Below are 22,429 nucleotides of genomic sequence, written 5' to 3' on the forward strand. Positions count from 1 at the left end.
CTATATGGATCAGATGATGGAGTAGGTAGTGAACAGTCAATACAGCATGCAGAGAGACTGTGAGGAGGGATAGGCACTTGATAGGGCAAAAGTACAGTCAGTATGATAAGTTGTCTATTTTAATGCAAAAAATGTCAGGAATAAGGGTGATGAACTCAGAGCATGGATCAGTACTTGGAACTCTGATGTTGTGGCCATTACGGAGACTTGGATATTACAGGGGCAGGAATGGTTGTGAATGTTCCAGGATTTAGATGTTTCAGAAGGAATGGGGGGGAAGATAAAAGAGGTGGAGGAGTGGCATTGCTAATCAGAGATAGTATCACGGTTGCAGAAAAGGAGGTCGTTGAAGAGGGTTTGCCTACTGAGTCAATACGGGTGGAAGTCAGAAACAGGAGAGGAGCAGTCACTCCACTGGAAGTTTTCAACAGGCCCTCCAGTAGCAACAGAGACACAGAGGAACAGATTGGGAAGCAGATATTGGAAATGTGTAGAAGTAACAGAGTTGTTGTCATGGGTGTCTTTAACTTCCCTAATATTGATGGAACCCACTTAGTTCAAATATTGGAGCAGTTTTTGTCAGGAGTGTCTCAGAAGGGTTCTTGATGCAATATGTAGATAGGCTGACCAGAAGGGAGGCCATATTGGATTTGGTGCTTGGCAACGAGCCATGTCAGGTATCAGATCTCTCGGTGGGACAGCATTTTGGTGATAGTAATCGCAACTCCATGAATGTTATGAAAGTCATGGAAAGGGATAGGAGCAGACGATATGGGAAAGTATTTAATTGAGGGAGGGGGAATTACAATGCTTTTAGGCAGAAAATGGGGCACCAAATTGGGAACAGAAGTTCCCAGGGAAATGCACAACTGAAATGTGGAGGTTATTTAGGAAGCACCTGCTGATCATATTGGAAAATTTGCCCCACTGAGGTTGAAAGAACCTTGGGTGACAAGGGATGTGGAACATCTAGTCAAGAGGAAGAAGGAAGCTTACTTAAGGTTGAGGAGGTAAGGATCAGACAGGGCTCTAGAGAGTTACAAAGTAGCCAGGAAGGAACTGAAGAATGGACTTAGGAGAGCTAGAGGGGGTATGACAAAGCTTTAGCGGGTAGGATTAAGGAAAACCCTAAGGCGTTCTACGCTTATGTGAGGAACAGGAGAATGGTGAGAGTGAGGGTAGGACCAAATAGGGAGAGTGCAGGGAACTGGAATCGGAGGAAGTAGGGGCGATCCTTAATAAATACCTTGCTTCAGTATTAACTACTGAGAGGGACCTTGACGTTTCTGAGGACAGCGTGTAACAGACTGATCTGCTCAACCAAGTTGATGTTAGAAAGGACGATATGCTGAACATTTTGAAAAACATAAGGGGAGATAAATTACCTGGGCCAGATGGGATATACTCTAAGTGAGCGAGGGAAGAGATTGCTGTGCTTTTGGTAATAATCTTTGCATCCTCACTGTCCACTGGAGTAGTGCCAGATGATTGGAGGATCATAAATATTATTCCCTCGTTCAAGAAAGGGAATAATCCTGGGCATTACAAACCAGTCAGTCTTACATCTGTGGCAGGCAAATTATTGGAAGGATTCTGAGGGTCAGGATTTATAATTACTTGGAAAACCATAGTTTGATAGTCAGCATGGCTTTGTTAAGGTCATGCCTCACAAACCTTATTGAATTCTTTGAGGATGTTACAAAAAACATTGTTGAAGGTGGAGCAGTGGATATGGTGTAAATGGATTTTAGTGAGGCGTTTGATGACTCCCATGGAGGCTCATTCAGAATGTAAGGAGGCCTGGGATACAGGGAACACTGTCTGTCTGAATACAGAATTGGCTGGCCCAAAGAAAACAGTGGGTGGTGGTAGATGGAAAATATCCAGCCTGAATTCAGTAACCAGTAGTGTTCCACTGGGATCGGTTCTGGGATGTCTGCTGTTTGTGATTTTTATAAGTGACTTGGATGAGGAAGTAGAAGGGTGGGTTAGTAAGTTTGCCAATGACACGAGGGTTGATGAAGTTCTGGATAGTGTGGAGGGTTGTTTTAGATTGCAACAAGACAACAGGGTGCAGATCTGAGCTGATAAGTGGAAGATGGAATTTAATCTGGAAAAGTGTCAGGCCATTCATTTTGAAAGATCAAATTTGAATACAGAATACAGGGTTAGAGACAGGATTCCTGGCAGTGTGGAGGAACAGAGAGATCTTGGGGTCCATGTCCATCGATCATTCAAAGTTGCCGCCCACGTTGATAGAGTTGTTCAGAAGGCATATGGTGTGTTGGCTTTCATTAACAGGGGAATTGAGTTTAAGAGCAGTGAGGTTATGCTGCAGCTCTATAGAGCCCTGGTTAGGCCACACTTGGAATATTGTGTTCAGTTCTAGTCGCCTCTTTATAGTAAAGGTGTGGAAGCTTTAGAGAGGGTGTGGAGGACATTAACCAGGAAGCTGCCTGGACTGGAGGATATGTTTTATAAAGAAAGGTTGAGGGAGCTAGGGCTTTTCTCATTGGAGCGAAGAAGGATTAGAGGTGACATGATAGAGGTATATGGGATGTTGAGAGGCATAGATAGATTGGATAGCCAGAGACTTTTTCCCAGGGCGGAAATGTCTATCACAAGGGGGCATCATTTTAAGATAATTAGAGGAAGTTTAGAGGAGATGTCAGAGGTAGGTTCTTTACTCAGAGAGTGGTAGGTGCGTGGATTGCACTGCCAGAGGTGGTGGTCAAGTCAGATACATTAGGGATATTTAAGTGATTCTTGGATAGGCACATGAAAGTTAGTACAATGTAATATATAGATCAATCTCATCTTAGAGTAGGACAGAAAGCTGCACAACACCAAAGATGGAAGGGCCTGTACTGTTCTATGTTCTACATTCTCCTGACTTGCCACAACCCAACTTCCTTTTGTCCCAACCTAACCCTAAGCTTAGCTGTTATCATTCCTCAAGCTTCTTTCAAGCTCATCGTGTCCACAAGACCCCTTCCTATGCCCTCAACCTTAAAGTGCTAACTACACAATAGTCCTTCTGGACTCCACATTAGGTGATTTTATTGCAATTCTCTCATCTTATGTTGTATTTACCTCCCCCCTCCCCTCCTCCTTCAAATCACCCCATCCTCAGTAACAAAAGTACTGACTGTCCTTGCAACTCACCAGCTTCCTTCTCCACCTCCCTTTCCAAAGTCCTTGATGATGTTGTGACCTGCCAAATCTGTCCCGAAACTCCATGTTTGAATCTCTCCTCTCAGCTTTCTGTCTTGTATAACTCTTATTAAAGCCATTGGCTTCCTATGTGACATTGACAAAGGCACACTTTGCCTCCTCACCTAAACAAACTTCATATCATCATCTTTCAGCATTCTGTTCAGACTTTCCAGCTTCGCTCACCTGGTTCCATTCTTATCCCTGTCATTATATTCAGAGTATCACTTGCAATGGCTCCTCTTCCCAACCCTAGACTATTATCTCTATTACCAAGGATCTATCTTTGACCACCTCCAGTTTCTTACCTACATGTTATCCTTCGGTGACATTATCTGAAAGCACAATGTTAGTTTTCACATGTATGCTGGCAACATCTAGCTCTACCTTACCAGCACCTATTTGCATTCCTCCACTGTTATTAAATTCACTGTGACCAACATTCAGTTCTTGATGAGTACAGATAACCTCCAACAAAACATTCAGAAGACCGAAGCTGTGGTTTCCATCACCATCCTGCTGCAAACCCCATTTTGCAGCTATAGACTCCATCCTTCCCTCTCCCTGTCACAACAGTCTGAGCCGGACTGCTCCGATCCTACTGTTGGATCTGACCTGGAGATGAGCATCTAACCGCATTCTGAATAAAAATCACAGAATTGTTGTTGTGATACAGAAGGAAAACATTCAGGCCATTGCCTCCACACCAGCTGTTCAAATGAGTGTCATTCATGCTGATTTCCTGCTTTGTCCCCGAGACTCATGCACATAATTACTAACCAAGTTTCCAATATTCTCTTGAAAGACTCATTCATGCCTTTTTCCACCCTTGCCTGATTTCATCTGCTGCTGAAGCCATCACTAGTTTCTTCATTACTTATTGATTTGATTGTTGCAGTCTGTTTCTTTGCACCGTCCATAGTTCGATCACCCACAAACTTGAGGTCTTTGAAAGCCTCAGCTGCTGGTGAATCAGCTCATTCCAGCCGTTCACGCCCAACTTTCAATTACTTGTTGATGGCATTGGCCCCCAGTTCAGCATGTTTTAAAATCTTCATTATTCTTTTCCCATCTCTGTGATTTCCTCCAGTCTTAGCCCCAGAATTTGCTGCACATTACCATTTCTGGCTTCCTGAGTGTTCCTGATTTCCAGTTTTTCCACATTCAAGAACCTGGGTCCTACATTCAGGAATGCCCTTCCCCATCACTGTCTCTTCCTTTGAGCTGCTGTCTTAAAACTGGCCTCTTTGACCAAGCTATCATTGTCTGTCAAACTATCTCCTTCTGTGGCTGGATGCTTGGAACACAGCATCACCATGTTTTTAGAACTATTTCGATGTACATTGTCATTGTAATAAAGAAGCCACATTTTCTTGTTGAGATTTGTATTATCAGTAAAGGTGATTTCTCTTAATTCTACAAAGGTCTATTTTTATTTTGGCATTCTTTCACTGGATATTAGTATTATGACAAGCAGAGCATTTATTGCCTATCCCCAATTGTCCTTCAGTGGTAGCTGCCTTTTTGAACCACTTTAGTCCGTGTGCTGTCGGTTGAACCGTAATGCCCTTATGGAGGTTTTCTGAAGTATTGGTGATATATTTCCAAGTCAGGATGGTGAGTGGCTTGGAGAAGAACTTGCAGGTGGTGGTGTTCCCATGTATCTGCTGCCCTTTCCTTCTAGATGGTAGAGGTCTTGGGATTGCAAATAGCCTTGGTAAGTGCATCTTGTAGTTAGTTAGTCCACACTGCTGCTACTGAATGACAATGGTGGAGGGAGTGGAGAAATGTGCATGTGGTGCCAATCAAGTGGGCTGCTTTGTCCAGGATGGTGTCAAAATTCTTGAGTGTTGGATCTGCATCAATCCAGGCAAGTGGGGAGTATTGCATCGCACCTTCACTTGTGCCTAGAAGATGGTACTTTGGCTCTGAGGAAGCAGGAAGTGAGTTACCTGCCACTGTATTCCAGCTTCTAATCTTATCTTGTAGTCGTTGTGTCTATGTGCTGAGTCCAGTGGAGTTTTTGGTTCATGCTAAGTTCCAGGATGTTAACAATGGGGGATTTGATGATGACTATCAATGGGTGATGGTTAAATTCTCTCCTGTTGGAGATTGTCATTATCTGGCATTTGTATGGCGCAAATGTTCCTTACCACTGGATATTGTCCAGGTCTTGCTGCATTTGAACATGGCTGGCTGCTAAAGTGTTTATTAAAATGAATTATTTTTAACCTTTTTTATTTCCAGAAAGAGCAAAAACAACAGCTCCTTTACCAGCAAGCCTTGAAGCTCCAACAGGAGAAAGGCCTCTCACTGACCTCTGGCAATGGCTTGGCTGTACCACTCTCTGCCAGCAGTGTCCCACCATCTGGAAGTAGACCTGGAGTACAAACAAACACTGTCCTCATACCAGCCAACACTTTTCTGGTGGAGCCCAAAAACCAAACAGTCTTACCTCAGAGTCAACCTAGCCAATTCCTGCCAGCCTTGTCAGGCCAGGTATGATCCGATTCCAAGTTGCAATATCTTTATTTAAGTAGGTGAATCTCTGTTTACTTTCTCCTGAAGCCAAACCCAATGGAATTCTCATCAGACATCAGTTAAAGTTGTGATTTTGTCACTAGTATTGTTCATTTGAGAAGTTATATTTATCCCTTGTTGGATCCTTGTTGCTATCAGATTTCAAAGCAACAATGACCTTCATTTGTATAGTGCTTTTAACAATGTAATAGTGCACATCAGAGTGTAAGTTGACATCATGCCACATAAAGGGAAATGAAGCCAAATGAGGGGAGGGTGATCAAAGAGGAATGTGATAAGACTTGCCTTATTCTCCATTGGGATAGAAAGTGAAGCAGTCCAGTCCAAAAAAAAGGGAGGACATGAGATAGCTTTGGCAAATAGAGTTAAGGAGAATCCAAAGGGTTTTTACAAATACATTAAGGACAAAAGGGTAACTAGGGACAGACTAGGTCCCCTCAAAAATCAACTAGGAGAAAGTGAGGACTGCAGATGCTGGAGTACCAGAGTTGAAAAATGTGGTGCTGGAAAAACACAGCAGGCCAGGCAGCATCCGAGGAGCAGGAGAATCGGCGTTTCGGGCATAAGCCCTTTTCCTGAAGAAGAGCTTATGCCCGAAATATTGATTCTCCTGCTCCTCAGATGCTGCCTGGCCTGCTGTGTTTTTCCAGCACCACATTTTTCAACATTTTTCAACCCTTCAAAGATCAGCAAGGCAGCCTTTGTGTGGAACCACAGGAGATGGGTGAGATACTAAACGAGTGTTTTGCATCAGTGTTTACTGTGGAAAAGGACATGGAAGGTATAGAATGTAGGGAAATAGATGGTGACATCTTGAAAAATGTCCATGTTACAGAGGAGGAAGTGCTGGATGTCTTGAAATGCATAAAGGTGGATTTATCTCCAGGTGATCAGGTGTATCCTAGAACTCTGTGGGAAGCTAGAGAAGTGATTGCTGGGCCTCTTGCTGAGATATTTGTATCATCGATAGTCACAGGTGAGGTGCCAGAAGACTTCCCTCGGAGGTTGGCTAACATGATGCCACTATTTTAAGAAAGGTGGTACGGACAAGCCAGGGAACTATAGACCAGTGAGCCTGACGTCGGTGGTGGGCAAGTTGTTGGAGGGAATCTTGAGGGACAGGATGTACATGTATTTGGAAAGGCAAGGACTGATTAGGGATAGTCAACGCGGCTTCGTCTATGGAAAATCATGTTTCACGAGTTTTTTGAGGAAGTAACCGCTTCTGAAGAAGTATCCTTCAAAGAGGATTGATAAGGGCAGAGCAATGGTCGTGATCTATATCGACGTTTGTCAGGCTTTCAACAAGGTTCCCCATGGGACATTGGTTAGCAAGGTTAGATCACATGGAATACAGGGAGAACTAGCCATTTGGATACAGAGCTGGTTCAAAGGTAGAAGAGAGAGGATGGAGGTGGAGGGTTGTTTTTCAGACTGGAGACCTGTGATCACAAGGATCAGTACTGGGTCCACTACTTTTCGTCATTAATATAAATGATTTGGATGTGAGCATAAGAGGTATAGTTAGTAGGTTTGCAGATGACACCAAAATTGGAGGTGTAATAAACAGTGAAGAAGGTTACCTCAGATTTCAACAGGATCTTGATCAGATGGGCCAGTGGGCTGAGAAGTGGCAGATGGAGTTTAATTCAGATAAATGTGAGGTGCTGCATTTTGGGAAAGCAAATCTTAGCAGCATTTATACACTTAATGGTAAGGTCCAGGGGAGTGTTGCTGAACAAAGAGACCTTGGAATGCAGGTTTATAGTTCCTTGAAAATAGAGTCACAGTTAGATAGGAGAGTAAAGAAGGCATTTGGTATGCTTTCCTTTACTGGTCAGAGTGTTGAGTACAGGAGTTGAGAGGTCATGTTGCAGCTGTACAGGATATTAGTTAGGGCATTGTTGGAATATTGCATACAATTCTGGTCTCCTTCCTATCGAAAGGATATTGTGAAACTTGAAAGGGTTCAGAGAAGATTTACAAGGATGTTGCCAGGGTTGGAGGATTTGAGCTATAAGGAGAGGCTGAACAGGCTGGGGCTGTTTTCCCTGGAGTGTCGGAGGCTGAGGGGCTGACCTCATAGAGGTTTATAAAATCATGAGGGTCATAGACAGGATAAATAGGCAAAGTCATTTTCCTGGGGTGGGGGAGTCCAGAACTAGACGGTATAGTTTTAGGGTGAGAGGGGAAAGATATAATAGAGACCTAAGGGGCAACGTTTTCACATAGAGGGTGTGCATGATTGGAATGAGCTTCCAGAGAAAGTGATGGAGGCTAATACGATTGCAATATTTAATATCTGGATGGATATATGAATAGGTTGGATTTGGAGGGATATGGGCCAGGTGCTGGCAGGTGGGACTAGATTGGGTTGGGATATCTGATTAGCACGGACGAGTTGGACCGAAGGGTCTGTTTCCATGCTGTATATCTCTATGATTCTGTGACTAGGGTCCTAAATTTTAATGAAGAAATTTACAAAGATGTGAGTGGTGAGTTGACTGCTATATATTGGGTAACTTCATTGAAAGGCGCGACACTGTATAGGCAATAGTTAGTGTCTAGGGAGTGAATGCATGCATTGCAATAGCTGTACAGTTGTTTTGCTATAATATGCATTTCGTCAGCACGAATCGGCTATAATGTGATTGACAAACTGTGGGCATTGTTTGGATAACGCGAACCATCTACCGAACGGGTATTGCAATTTTCTATTAGCGATCTTTTACAGTGCAATTTTTGGTAGCGTTTTTCCATAGCATGAGGTTGCAGAGGAACACAACTGCCGCGTTATTGTAGAACGACCTGTGCATTCCTTTTAGACAAAAGAACACAAACGGAGAAGTGCTCAACTATGACTAACAAAATAAATTGAAAGTAATACTAGCTACAGAGAGGAGCCATATCAATTTACTAGAGAATGTAGCAAACCTCAGGTTTGGGAGCATGTGTAGAATTTAGCAAAGAAGGTTCAAGAAGTTGATTAAGAGGGTAAAAAATGGGGGATCCAAGATGGCAGCAATCTGAAATGATAGCTTTGCTGGACTTTGCACTATAGCACAGGCGAGGCAGAGCTGCAGCCCGCCCAGTCAAGTCATTTCTACATACAAAGTCTGTTAAAGAGCCGTAGAACCTTAAAGTCTTACTTACCTTCATTCCCGTCGCGAGGAAATGCCAAAGAAAGAAAGGAGCTCACTGAAGGCTGGGGCCACAACCCAACTCATTGGACCTGATTACTTACCAGGCCTTGGTTGCAGAGCTCACAAAGTCTCGCAAGATGCCGGGAAAGCGGATCAAGGAAAAGCTGGCTCCGATATCTGCTATGCTTCAAAAGGATGAGCACAGCTGGGTGACCTCGGGATAAGGTCAGATGAGGTCAAATGCCGAGTCACAGTGCTGGAGGCCAAGATTGACTTTTCTAAGGATAAGATCAAAGCCCAGGAAATGCAGATCCGTGGTCTACTCAATCATGTTGATGATCTTGAGAACAGAGGCAGAAGGAAGAATCTTGGTATTGTTGGTCTGCCAAGGGAAAAATTGTTGAGCAGTCAATGGAATTCTTTGCGAAGTGGCTGCCAGAATTCCTTAGCTTGGAAGCTGAAATGGGAAAAATGAAAATTAAAAGAGCTCTATCCTGGTGCGGTTCCACAATTATCGAGATAAACAAAGAGTCACGGAAGCTTTCACAACCCAAGGGAAGGATCCAGGGGCTTTGGTTTGCAAGGGCTCCAGGATCACGTTTTTACAAGACTTCTCAGCAGCGGTGATCTGGAAAAGGAAATCCTACATTGGCATCAAGAAAAGATGAAGAGAGCTTGGGATCCAGTACTCTCTAAGGTATCCAGCAGTGTTTAGGCTTACCTTTAATGGATCTGTACACTTACTTCACTCGCCAGAGAAAGCAAGAAACTTTGTGGGCACACTAACTTAGACTAGACAATTTAATAGGTACAGGTAGTAGCGTTGTTTGGGTCAGTTCTTCTTAAAGGAAGTCTAGTTGGGGTTTTCCTTCTTGTTGGTAATAATCTGCATTCAATTACACTCGGGAATGGACAGAATATTCACTTCTAGCTTCTAAGTTAAGCTATATCGGGAATGAATCGGGTATTTACTTTTAACACCTTAGTTCACATTACTATTCTTTTTTTTTAATTTTCCCTTTTTCTGCCTGTGTTTGTGGTGCAGCCCCAGCCAGGAGGAGTTAAGAAGGTGGTTGGGATGGCTAGATGCCTATGTACGGGCAGTTTAAGCCGGGTTCTGGTATTTAGCTACCTTGGTTGCCATTTTGGCAACGGAGCGGGAAACAGGGTCTTGGGGTGTGTAGGTGCCCACGCTGAGCAGGGGGTAAATTGACACTTTACATGCAGTTGTTTTTTGTTGTACATAGTTTTTGAAAGTTTTGTAGATTTGTTAGTTGTAGCTGTTTTAGTTTTTGTAGTTGTTATGGTCTGTGGATTTTCTTTCAATGAGGGTCAGCGAGTTGTAATTTGAGTTCTTCATTTCAGGAGTCTAAATGTTGCTACAAAATGTAATGGCTATTGATGTGCCTAAATGGTGTACCTGGAATATTAAGGGGAGCCACTCACCAGTTAGAGGAAAAAGGTACTCTCCAGTCTTACAAAGGAAAGGGTAGATATTGTCTTATTGCAAGAGATGCATCTAGATGATAAGGGACATTTGAAATTGCAGCAGAGTGGTTATGATCGGATTATTTCTCATATTTTAATATTAGGAGTAGGGCAGTGGCCGTACATGACAGGAGGAATCTCCCGTTTAAGTTAATAGAGCATGTTATAGACACATACGGGAGGTTCGTAATCCTTAAAGCCATGATAAATGGAGAAGAATATGGTATTTTAAATGTTTACTGCTCCCTAGCTCATCCCTTCAAATTTCTGGTAGATGGTTTCTGTAAGCTGATTAGTCTTGTATCTCAGCATATTATCATGAGGGGGGTTGTAATTGTTTTATGGATCCTATGGTAGACAGATTGCCCAAAGGCCCCCCGATACCCTCTTTACAATGTAAGCAGTTGGAGGATTTGTGTGTTGAACTAGGGTTGGTGGAAGTCTGGAGGCATCCTCACCCTGCAGGCAGGGATTTTATTTCTTCTCCAATCCGCATGGGTGTCACACCAGGATTGATCTCTTTTTGAACCCTGCAGCACACATGGACTCAGTGACATCCTGTACAATTGGGAATATTACTATCTCTGATCACACTCCAGCGTATTTATTGGTCAAGAGTAAGGACGCTATAGTAGGTTCAGGATACTGGCGAATGGATCCCTTCATCCTTAAGGATAGTACGTTTGTTGAGTATTTCTCCAGTGAATTCAGGGCATTCCTAGATATTAATTCAGGCTCGGCCAGTAATCCATCCATTTTCTGGGAAACTGCTAAAGCTTAGGCTAGGGGTTTAGCTATTTGCTACTCTGCCAGTAAGAAGCGGCAGAACAGTGAGTAGCAACATCTGCTCGAAACATGACTGAAGGCAGCCAAGAAGGCATTACTTTAAAATGGCCCTCGTTGGCTAAGCACTTCGATCCACACTGAACTCCATACTCACACAAACAGCTAAGAAGGAGCTTACTTTTGCAAAACAAAGGTTGTTTGAGTATAATGATAAACCAGGCAAGTACTTAGCGTTTCTTGCCAGGAAAAAGAGCCCCCCACCCCCAAGTCATCACTTCGATCAGGGAAGGTGCTGGAAACCTAACCTGTGATTCTAAAAGGATTAACACAGCACTTCGGAGATTTTACTCCAAATTATACCAGTCTGAAAGTTGAGGATGAGCTGGTTAGGCTGGAGTCTTTTCTCAAGAATCTGAATCTCCCAGGTGTAATCTCCAAACAAGAGTCTTTCCTTAATGCCCCATTATCAGTGCAAGTGGTGCAGGAGGCTGTGAAGCAGCTTCAGAGCAGAAAGGTGCCTGGTACTGACAAACGTCCCAGTGAATTTTGTAAAGGATTTATAAACATACTGTCAGGACTGATGCTCAGCATGTTCAATGATTCATATAGTCATATCTGTCTTCTGCCATCCTTAAGAGAGGTCAATATTTCTCTTATTCTTAAAAAAGGTAAGGCCCGGGAGAACTGTGCTTCCGAACGTTGATTTCAAAATTCTCTCTAAGACTTTTACACTAAAGCTAGAAACTGTGATGCCTTCCATTATTAAAGAGGACCAGACAGGCTTTATAAAGTGCCGCAGATCATCTAATAATGTTAGGAAGTTACTCAGAGTGATCCAAGCGTGTCAACAACAGTCTGTCCAGGGATTAGTGATCTCTCTAGGTACAGAGAAGGCATTTGATAGGGTTGAGTGGCCGTATCTTTTTTATACTTTAGTGCAGTTTGGCTTGGGTGAAGCCTTTATCAGATGTGTGAAGGTTCTTTACAGTGACCCTCTTGCTGCGGTTCTTACCGATGGTGTGCAATCAAGCAATTTTAATATCCTCAGGGGTAGTTGTCAGGGCAACTCTCACTGTTGCTCTTTACATTGGTGATTGAACCGCTGGCGAAGACCATTTGTTGGGTTCCAACATATCTGCTGCAGAAGTGGGGTCAAAGTCACACAAGATTACATTGTATATGGATGATATCCTTACCTTTTTGCCAAATCCAGGAGTTTCGGTACCTCATCGGATACAATGCGTCAATTTGTTTGGCACTTTTATGGGTTACAAGATCAACTTTGCAGAATCAGAGGCCATGCCTATGGGTGGTGTCCTGAAAGTGCCTGGTTTCGAGGGTGAATCCCGATTTCCCTTTAAATGGTCACGGGAGGGTTTTCTTTATTTATGCCTATTCATTACTCCCATTTTTGATCGGCTGTTTAAAGCTAATTTTGCCCATTTATTTGACAAAATCAAACAGGACCAGTGAAGGTGGGAGGCATTTCCTATTTCTTGGCTAGGTCGGATAGCCGTCATTAAATTAAACATTCTCCTCTGCTTATTGTATGCTATGTAAATGCTCCCTTTGGTCTTCACTAGGCAAACATTCAGGAAAACGAACAATTGGTTCATTTCTTTCATCTGGTATCGTAAGCAACCCCTTATTAAATTAACTAAATTACAACTACCCCACAGATTGGAAGGTGTGGACCTCCCAAATATAAAAACTATCAGTTAAATTCGCTGTTATCTGACGCGAGTGATTGAGCCCATGGGGGCCCACTTTCAATATGGTTAGATATCAAAACTTCTCAGGCAGCTTGATGTTCCCGGACAAATTGAGGACAGTTAAGGAATATTGCCAAAATCCAATAGACATCAGTACTGTTACAGCATGGAGGGCAATGCAGCAAAGTGAAGGCAATATTGCCAAAACATCATTTCCTATGCGTGTAATTGGCATGCTGGGTTTTTGACCAGGGATGATGGACTCTGGGTTCAAACTCTGGGTAGTTAGGAGTGTGTTTGAGGGAGACATACTGGTCTTTTGACCAGTTAGCTCGTAAGTACAAGCTACCTCGCAGATGCCTCTTCTGCTTTTTTCAAATCAGGGACTTCATTCAAAAAAGAATTAAATTTCTAACTGACTCCCGACATGGAGAAGAGGATGCTCAGTGCTCAGGACACACTTTCTGTTAGCACTCTTTATCACCTTTTGGGGGATAGCTCCTTGGATGAGGCTGAGTGGCTTTGTAAGGTGTAGGAGAGAGAGCTGGGTGTTGAGATCTCCTCTGAGATGTGGGGAGATATTTGAGAAAATGTCAAAAAGATCTCAATTTGCAAACCGACCCTGGGCTTGCAGTTGAAGATTCTCCACAAGGTCCACTTTGGCTCTGGATCATCTCTCAAAATTTAAAGCAGGAGTATCTTCAACATGTCCCAAGTACAAAATGAGTACGGGTACTGCCTTTAGATGCGCATTAAAAAAAAACTTTTCAATATCCTTACTTTTTGCACAAGAAAAATCATTCTGCTTGGATGGGTGTCTGAAAATCCCCCGTGTTTTTCGGGCTGGCATAAACTAATCATGGAGCGTATCCTTTTGGATTTTCTTACCGGTATAGTGCACCATAAAACTGAGAATTTCCATACAATGTGGTAACCCTTTTTGGATTACCTGGGCACAGACTTGTCTGCCACACTAATAAGGGCTTTTATATAGTCATAACAATTGTGTTTAATGAATCTAACACCCAGAGAGGAAGAATTACAAACATATGAATATGAATAAATTAATGCTCTCGATTGTCAAGAGCTCTTGTTTTGTCTCGCTGAGCTGTATTATTATTTATTAGTTAGTTGTTAATTATTATTTATTTATGTATTTAGTTGGCCCTTATATTCCGTGCTTTTTCTTTGTACTTTTTTGAATTGTAATGATTTGGATTTGTTGTAATATTAAAAATAATCCTTTTTTCAATAAATATATGTATAAAAAATCTTAAAATGAGAATAAACTCACAATATAAAATCACTCCAAGAGGTTCCATATGCGTGTCATAGAGTCATAGAGATGTACAACGTGGAAACAGACCCTTCGGTCCAACTCGTCCATGCCGACCAGATATCCCAATCTAATCTAGTTCCACCTGCCAGCACCTGGTCCATATTCCTCTAAACCCTTCCTGTTCATGTACCCATCTAGATGCCTTTTAAATGCTGTAATTGTTCCAGCCTCCACCACGTCCTCTGGCAACTCACTCTATACATGCACTGTGTGAGAAAGTTCCCCCCTGGGTCTCTTTTATATCTTTCCCCTCTCACTCTGGACTCCCCCACCCCAGGGAAAAGATGTTGTCTGTTTATCCTATCCATGCCCCTCATGATTTTCTATTCTTCTATAAGGCCACCCCTCAGCCTCTGACACTCCAGGGAAAACAGCCCCAGCCTATTCAGCCTCTCCCTATACCTAAAGAGAAAAAGATTAGTGCAGACAAATGTTGAGTCCCATACAATCTTGAATAGGGGTGAATTGATAATAGAGAACAAAGAAATGACAGAGCAATAAAACAACTACTTTAGTTCACAGAAGAGGACACAGAAAACTTCCTTGAAATGCTGGAGAGGCAAGTGTATATTGAGAAGGAAGAATTGAAAGAGATTGATATGATTACAAAATACTGTTGGAAAAATTAATGGGACTCATAAAGATACTAAGGGAAGTGACCATGGAAATTGTGGATTTCCAGCCAGTATGCATACAATGGTGTTGGTTATCATCTTCCCAAATTCTATACATTCTGGAACAATCCCTGCAGATTGAACAGTGGAAAATGTAACTCTACCATTTAACATAGGAAGGAGGAAGAAAACTGGAAATGGCAGACCATCAGAAGGAGGGAACATCTATGGATATAATAACTGGACACTTAGGATATGGATTTGTAAAAAGAAAGTAGCATTTGACAACTCACTGGAGATTTTTGAGGACGTATGGTGCAGAATAGATGAGGGCAAATCAGTAAATGTGGTGTTTTGGATTTTCAGAAAGCTTTTAAGAAAGTCCCCACAAAAGATTATTGTAATACAGAAAATCAAAGCACACGGAACTGGTGATGACATACTGGCATGGATTGAGAATTGGTTAGCTGACAGGAAACAGATTCTTTATTGATTTTAAATCCCATCTTCCATGGCAGATTTCAACCCAGAACATTAGCTGAGTTTCTGGATTATTATTATAGTGATAATATCACTAGGCTTTTATCTCTCCCCGTTCCTGTTCCTATTTCCCATGTTTTGAAAAAAAAAGCGCATGAAAAAGAAGCTGAAAGTCTAATTAAAATGTAGAGATCATAAAATGTGAGGCATGAAAAGAGGCCAATCAGTCTATTGAGCCCATGCTAGCTGACAAGAGTCTCTCTGGACTGATCTTCCATTCCAGTTGCTAGCCTGTAGTTCTGAAGGTGACTGTATTTCATTTGGATATCCAAGGACTGATTCAGTATGATGAGGGGTTCTTCCATTCAGTGAATTCCAGACCCTGACTACCCTTTAGGTAGAAGAAATTCTTCCAAACCCCCTCTCACCCTCTTGCCATAAATCTGTGCCGTGGGTTCAGGCCTCACAACCAAAGTGATTAGAACCCACTTAGTCGAGAGCCCTCCAATTTTATATTCATCAATTCAAACTCCCTTCAGCCTCCACTATTTCAGATCAAACAACTGAACCCTATTCAATCTTTCCTCTTGTGTAAAATTCCCCAACCCAAGCAGCATTGCCATATGTCATTTCAGTACCCTCCATGGTGTAATCACATTTTTCAGATCCAGCACGTAGTACTGCTGTGGCCTAAGTGGTGCATTATACAGCTACAATATTAAACATCTATTACACATTTTATTTATTAAGGATTGTATCCCATACACTTACATCATGACTTACTATATGCTGGAAATCAAACCCTACTATTTGGCACAAATGTGAAAAGGTATAATTAAACTATTCAAAATCTCCAATTTGCCTGTCTGATGAATTTATTAGATTAGATTAGATTAGATTAGATTACTTACAGTGTGGAAACAGGCCCTTCGGCCCAACAAGTCCACACCGCCCCGCCGAAGCGTACCCACCCATACCCCTACATCTACATCAACCCCTTACCTAACACTACGGGCAATTTAGCACGGTCAATTCACCTGACCTGCACATCTTTGGATTGTGGGAGGAAACCGGAGCACCCGGAGGAAACCCACGCAAACACGGGGAGAACGTGCAAACTCCACACAGTTAGTCGCCTGAGGCGGGATATGAACCCGGGTCTCCGGCGCTGTGAGGCAGCAGTGCTAACCACTGTGCCACCGCCCCCCCCTCCCCCACCCCCAAAACTTCTATCCTTAACAAGGAAATAACTGGTAATCACAAGGCAGTTATTTTACCTAATGGCAGTTAGAAAATATGAATTAGTGATAAATGCCTAGTCTAAATAGGACTTCACTCTAGCAGCTTTTACACCCAATACCCTCCTTAGAGGAGAATAACAGATTGCTGGGTGAGTGGGCCAGTGGTATGAGTCTTGAATTGCATTAGCTCACAGCCAGTATGCATACAATGGTCTCTGTCTGGATTCTATAATGCTATAGTTAAGGGGAAATGTTTGAAGAGGGTTTAGTCTTGGTAATGCAATGGTGTGATGGTATCCATGAACTGCAATGAATCAAGATGGCAGCTTACTACCACTGTCTCAATGGTCATTCAGGATGAGCAAGAAATGCTAGTCCAGCCAATGACGCCTACTTCCCTAAGAATGAATATAAAGAGGAAATCTGCACCTATTGTGTGCTGAATGTGAGACATTTCATTGTGGGATTAACCTTAATGATTCTGGATTCAGGGTTCCGGTTCCCTCTATCTACTTCACTCTCCCTCATTTACATCATCTGATCGCACAATATTAGTTTTCACATGTATGCTGGCAACATCCAGTTCTATCTTAGCATCAGTTCTCTCCACTCTTCCATTGTCACTAAATGATCAGACTCTGTAATATCCAGTTCTTGATGAGCAATAATTTATTTCCATTAAATACTCGGAAGTGTAAAACCATTCGTTTTGGCCCTTGCTCCACACTCTGGCAACAGCTTGAGAATAAACTAGTTTTATTCACAATCTTGATATCCATATTTGACCCAAGACAGCTTCATATTCGCACTAACACTGAGATTCCCTATCTGTAACGTTGTCCAACTTCAGCTCTGTCTCAGCTCATCTGCGGCTGGAGTCCTCATCCAGGGCACTTTTATTTCTAGACTCAATTATTCCAGCACTCTCCTGGCTGCTGTCTCATATTCTACCCTTTATATACACAAGGGGACATCCAAAACTCTGCTGCCCATGTCTTCAATCACACCATGTCTTTCTCTGTGCTAATCTGTGCCAGCTCCAGACAAGTCTTCACACTCTCTTCTTTCAAATTCTTCCAGGACTTCACCCTTACCTATCTCCAAGATCTCCTACAGTCCCACAACCCTTGAAGATATCTAAAATTATCTCATGCAGGCATGATTTTTAATTGCTCTGCCATGTGCTGTCTTCAGTCAACTAGGCAGTAAGCTCCTGCACCCTCCCTGCACCCGCTGTTAGTTGACCTGTCTTCCAAATTGTAAGACTTTTTGACCAAGCTTATTGTTTTAGCCACATTATCTCCTTACCTGGCTTAGTGCTTGACTATGTTTTACAATGCAGCAGTGAAGCACTTTCGGATATTCTGTTTCATCAAAGGTGTTAAATAAATAAATTGTGTTAATTATGACATACATTGGTGACCATAATGGGTCTATTTCAAGAGGAAAATCAGCAAAATTAAGAAAACAATTGGTCTACACGCACTGAAGGGAAGAAGGGTAAACACATTCAATTTAAACGCGGCAAGCTTTGGTTTAACCGGTACCTTATGAACCGGCAAACATTATATAATTCAAATACCACGAAGTTTACTGTATTATTCTGTCTAATAATTATAATTATTTAATTTATTTACTTAATGTAAATATACTTGTTCAATCGAATGGCCATGCAAAGTATCAACAGTTGATTCACTTTTGAGTCAATTTCTCCTCAAATACTGTGAACTACCGTGATGTCCAAGGATGCAAGTGAGAAGGCTCCCTCCCAGGAAGTTTTATTTAAGGCATTATTGAAGTGATTTATGCCATAAATTGGGTATAACAGTGATGTGTATACCTCCTGCATCATGTTTCTATTATTTAGAGTGTATTTTTACCTTGATTATGTGGACTTCTTGATTATCTGGAATATTTGATCAACCAGCACATTCCTGGTGCCATAGTTACTGGATAATAAAAGGTTTGCTGTACCTCACAAACCTACAGAGCTGATATGGTGCAAAAGGTAGCCATAGGTACCTGTAAACCCATCGTGACTGCTCTAGTTTAATTACACAGTGCCAATCTCCTTATCCCCAAATCTCTACATACTGTTCCAGTTCAAATAACCATCTAATGATCTCTTGAATGTCTCAAATTATTCCCCAAATATGCAAGTACAGACATGTGAGCATAAAAAGGTGCTATTAGCACATTGAATATTATGGAAGTGCACAAAGAGAAAGAAAAAAACACATTTTTGTTGAAACTTATTGTATTGAAAATGACATGGTTCATTACTGGTGTGCTGTGTATAGTTCTTGATGGCACTTTGTAGAAAGGATATGAAAGCACAGAGAGTATGACTTGCGGATTTACAAGGGATAGAAGTCTGCAGGAAAGAAGGAAGACTGGAGATAGTGACATTATTCACACTGGAGCAGGGACAGTGAAGCAGGGGTTACTTTCTCTAAATGCTATAGAGTTCTAATCGAGTCCCAACCTTGTGATGAACACCGGTTTACGATGTGATGATGCTTCTCCTTTAACCAGGTAACACACTGTCCTTTGCTTTTTTTTTCAGAGCAGTCATAAAAACAGTGATTCCAAAATGTCTGGCTTGGATGAGTTTTAGGCCAAATTTGAGTTTAGCCAACAGCTATTGCCTCAGGCAAAAGACTTTCATTTTTTTTAAAAAAAGCACTTGCATGATGAAAGGCAAGTGGCCAGTTCTCCCAACTCAGCTTTTCTCTGGTTTGATTTGGCTTTTGGGTCGAGAATGTGGTGCTGGAAAAGCGCAGCAGGTCAGGCAGCATCTGAAGAGCAGGAGGATCAACGTTTCGGGCATAAGCCCTTCATCAGGAATGAATTGATTTGGTTTTTTTGGCAGTCTGGCTATTCACTGAAAGCAGTCAGGCAGTTTGAGGCTGCTGTCCAAGAAACAGCGATATGGAAGAGGGTGTTCCATGCTGCCACCCCTCTGACATCTCTCCTGTAAGACCGTGTTTGATTTTACCTTTTATGCCAAGAGGTATTTATGGGGATTGTTGCAAGTATTGGAACAGCATTATTAAATTGATATAAAAATCTGTTTGGATTTTGGATAGGTTAAGTGATTCTGTATTCTGTTCTCTGTTTCATTCACTAATCTTGTAAATAAATTCTGTTTGTTTAAAACTAAGTGGTTTGACCAGCTGCGTCACTCCTGGAATATCCACGTTACACCTGCTTAAAACAACCAACAAAGTGAAGGTCTGGGCTACTTTCTTGAAATGTTTTGAGAGGGTCTGGCCTGGTCTATAACAACAAAGAGGAGTTATAAAGTTGAAATGTTACTGAGGGTGATGAGAGAGATTAGGAGATGCCTCTTTCAAGTGAAAGTTACTGAAATATGAGTGCAAACATCTTACAGCCAAAAGTATCAAGTGGACCTCAGAGGCCAATTCCATTCATACCACACAAAAACCCTTCAGGGAGGGAGGTCTCACTCCAGACCCACAGAAATGTGATTGACTGTTAACTCCCTCTGAAATGACTGAGCAAGCCTCTCAGTCCATTGGGAAGTTAGAGATAGGCAATAGCTGCTGGTCTTGCCAGTGATCCCTGTATCCTGTGAATGCATTTTAAAAGAACCTAAAAGGTTTTCACAAGAGGGAATTAAATTGTGACTGCAATATACAAGTTTAACAGACAGACCTGAACGAAAAAGGGTGACATGGAGTACATCAGGAGAGTTAATGAGCTTTGAGTTTGTTTGTTTCCATATGGTCTATTCCCCGTGTGAAGAGTGTGGTGTTTTCGAGCATTGACAGATTAATGAATAACCTGATTGGCCATCCAGTGTCTGCTCAGTTCATGAGTGTTGTACAATCATCAGCAAACGTTGGTGCGACTGACCATTTATTTTTAAAACAATCATTGTTTTTTTGTAACAGTTTATTGTTCAAACTTGTACTACCTTCTATTGGTGTGATTTTTAATGTTCATTCTTCAGACAACATCCAGTATGATCAGCAACCTCACAGGCCTGAATGTCACCCTAAGTAAGGGTTCAATCCAAATCCAAATGATTGGGAAAGGAATTGCTCACATCACATCAACAGCAAATCAGCATCTCCAGTCAGCATTGGTTAGTATGTTATCATTGGTTGGGAACTTCTCACAACCTCTTTTTAATCTATGGATTATACAGTTACTGTTGTAAATCTGTTGAAAATCTAGTCTGCAAATTCTGGGAAGTCAATTCACTCTTAAACAAAAGGAGACATTTGTATTCTGCTCTATTTTGTTTTGCTTTTGTACTTTGCAGTTTGAAGGATCAGTTGGGAAGTTGAAGAAAACAGCAGCAGCCACTCTGACACGAGGAGATCTGTAAGTGTGTTAAACCTGACCAAAGCCACTTTGTCCTTTACTCATTTGTTGATGTTTAAAGTACATATATGGACAATGTGAACTGTTCTTCTGTTCGCTCATTTATTTCCATTAGATTGCACAAAAAACTTAAAATAGCCCATTGCTCTCCACCACATCTGAAGAGTTACTTGATTTCACTATGTGAGTGCAGTCGCAGTGAGACAAGAGTTCACCCAGCAGGGAGCTGCTGCAGGCTCAGGAAGTTGAACAGAGAACAGTATAATACAGTACAGGCCCTTTGGCCCTCGATGTTGTGCCGACCTTTAATCCTGTAAGAGCAAACTAAGCTTCATTTTAGTATCATCCATGTGCAGATGCAAGAGTGGCTTAAATGTCCCTAACTCTATGTATCTGACTTTCCTACCACTATTGGCAGTGCATTCCACGCACCCACCACTCTCTGTGTAAAGAACCGACCTCTGACATCTCCCCTAAACCTTCCTCCAGTTACCTTAAAATTATGCTCCTTGTAATAGCCTTTTCTGCCTTGGTAAAAAGTCTCTGACTATTCATTCTATCTATGCCTCATCATATGGCACACCTCTATCAAGTCACCTCTCACCTTTCTTCGATCCAATGAGAAAAGCTGTAGCTCCCTCAACCTTTCTTAAGGCATGCCCTCCAGTCCTTAGCATCCTGGTAAATCCCCTTCACACCCTCTCTGAAGCTTCCATATCCTTCCTATAATGAAGTGACCTGAACTGAACACAATATTCCAAGTGTGTTCGAACCAAGGTTCAAGAAATGCAGCATAACTTCACGGCTCTTAAACTCAATCCCCCAGCTAATGAAAACCAACACACCATACGTCTTCTTAACAACCCTAACAACATTAGTGGCAACTTTGAGTGATCAATGGACCTAGACTCCAAGATCCCTCTGTTTCTCTACACTGCCAAGAATCCTGCCTTTAACCCTGTATTCAAAGTCAACCTTCCAAAATGAAATACTTCACACTTTTCCAGGTTGTACACGATCTGCCACTTATCAGCCAGTTCTGCATCCTGTCAATGTCCCGTTACAACCTACAGCAGCCCTTCACACTATCCACAACTCCATCAAACTTTGTGTCATCAGCAAACTTACTAACCCACCTCTTCACTTCCTCATCCAAGTCTTTTATAAAAATCACAAAGAGTAGTGGTCCCAGAACAGATCCCTATGGAACACTGCTGGTCACCGAGTTCCAGGCTGAATACTTTCCATCTACTACCACCCTCTGTCATCTACGGGCCAGCCAATCTAGATTGCGAAATTTCTCTGCATCCCATGCCTCCTTATTTTCTGAACGAGCCTACCACACACCACATCCACTGCTCTACCTTCATTAATGTCTTTTGTCACATACTCAAAGAATTCAGTAAGGCTTGTGAGGCATGGCCTGCTTCTCACAAAGCCATCCTGACTATCTGTAATCAAACTATGATTTTCCAATTAATCACAAATCCTGTCTCTCAGAATCCCGTGCAATAATTTG

General features: G+C 42.0%; 1 protein-coding gene across 4 annotated transcripts in view; it reads left to right on the top strand.

The window, feature by feature from the left end:
• Positions 1–22,429, top strand: part of LOC140476609 (BRD4-interacting chromatin-remodeling complex-associated protein-like) — a 110,646-nt gene that overhangs the window by 38,633 nt on the left and 49,584 nt on the right. For all 4 annotated transcript variants that reach the window (XM_072569467.1, XM_072569465.1, XM_072569466.1 and 1 more), the window contains 3 exons: positions 5,461–5,712; positions 20,534–20,668; positions 20,849–20,910. In XM_072569467.1, the coding sequence (XP_072425568.1) occupies positions 5,461–5,712; positions 20,534–20,668; positions 20,849–20,910 (449 nt within the window). The remainder of the gene's footprint in view (positions 1–5,460; positions 5,713–20,533; positions 20,669–20,848; positions 20,911–22,429) is intronic.

This window comes from Chiloscyllium punctatum, chromosome 4, assembly GCF_047496795.1.
Source record: "Chiloscyllium punctatum isolate Juve2018m chromosome 4, sChiPun1.3, whole genome shotgun sequence".
Taxonomy (NCBI): domain Eukaryota; kingdom Metazoa; phylum Chordata; class Chondrichthyes; order Orectolobiformes; family Hemiscylliidae; genus Chiloscyllium; species Chiloscyllium punctatum.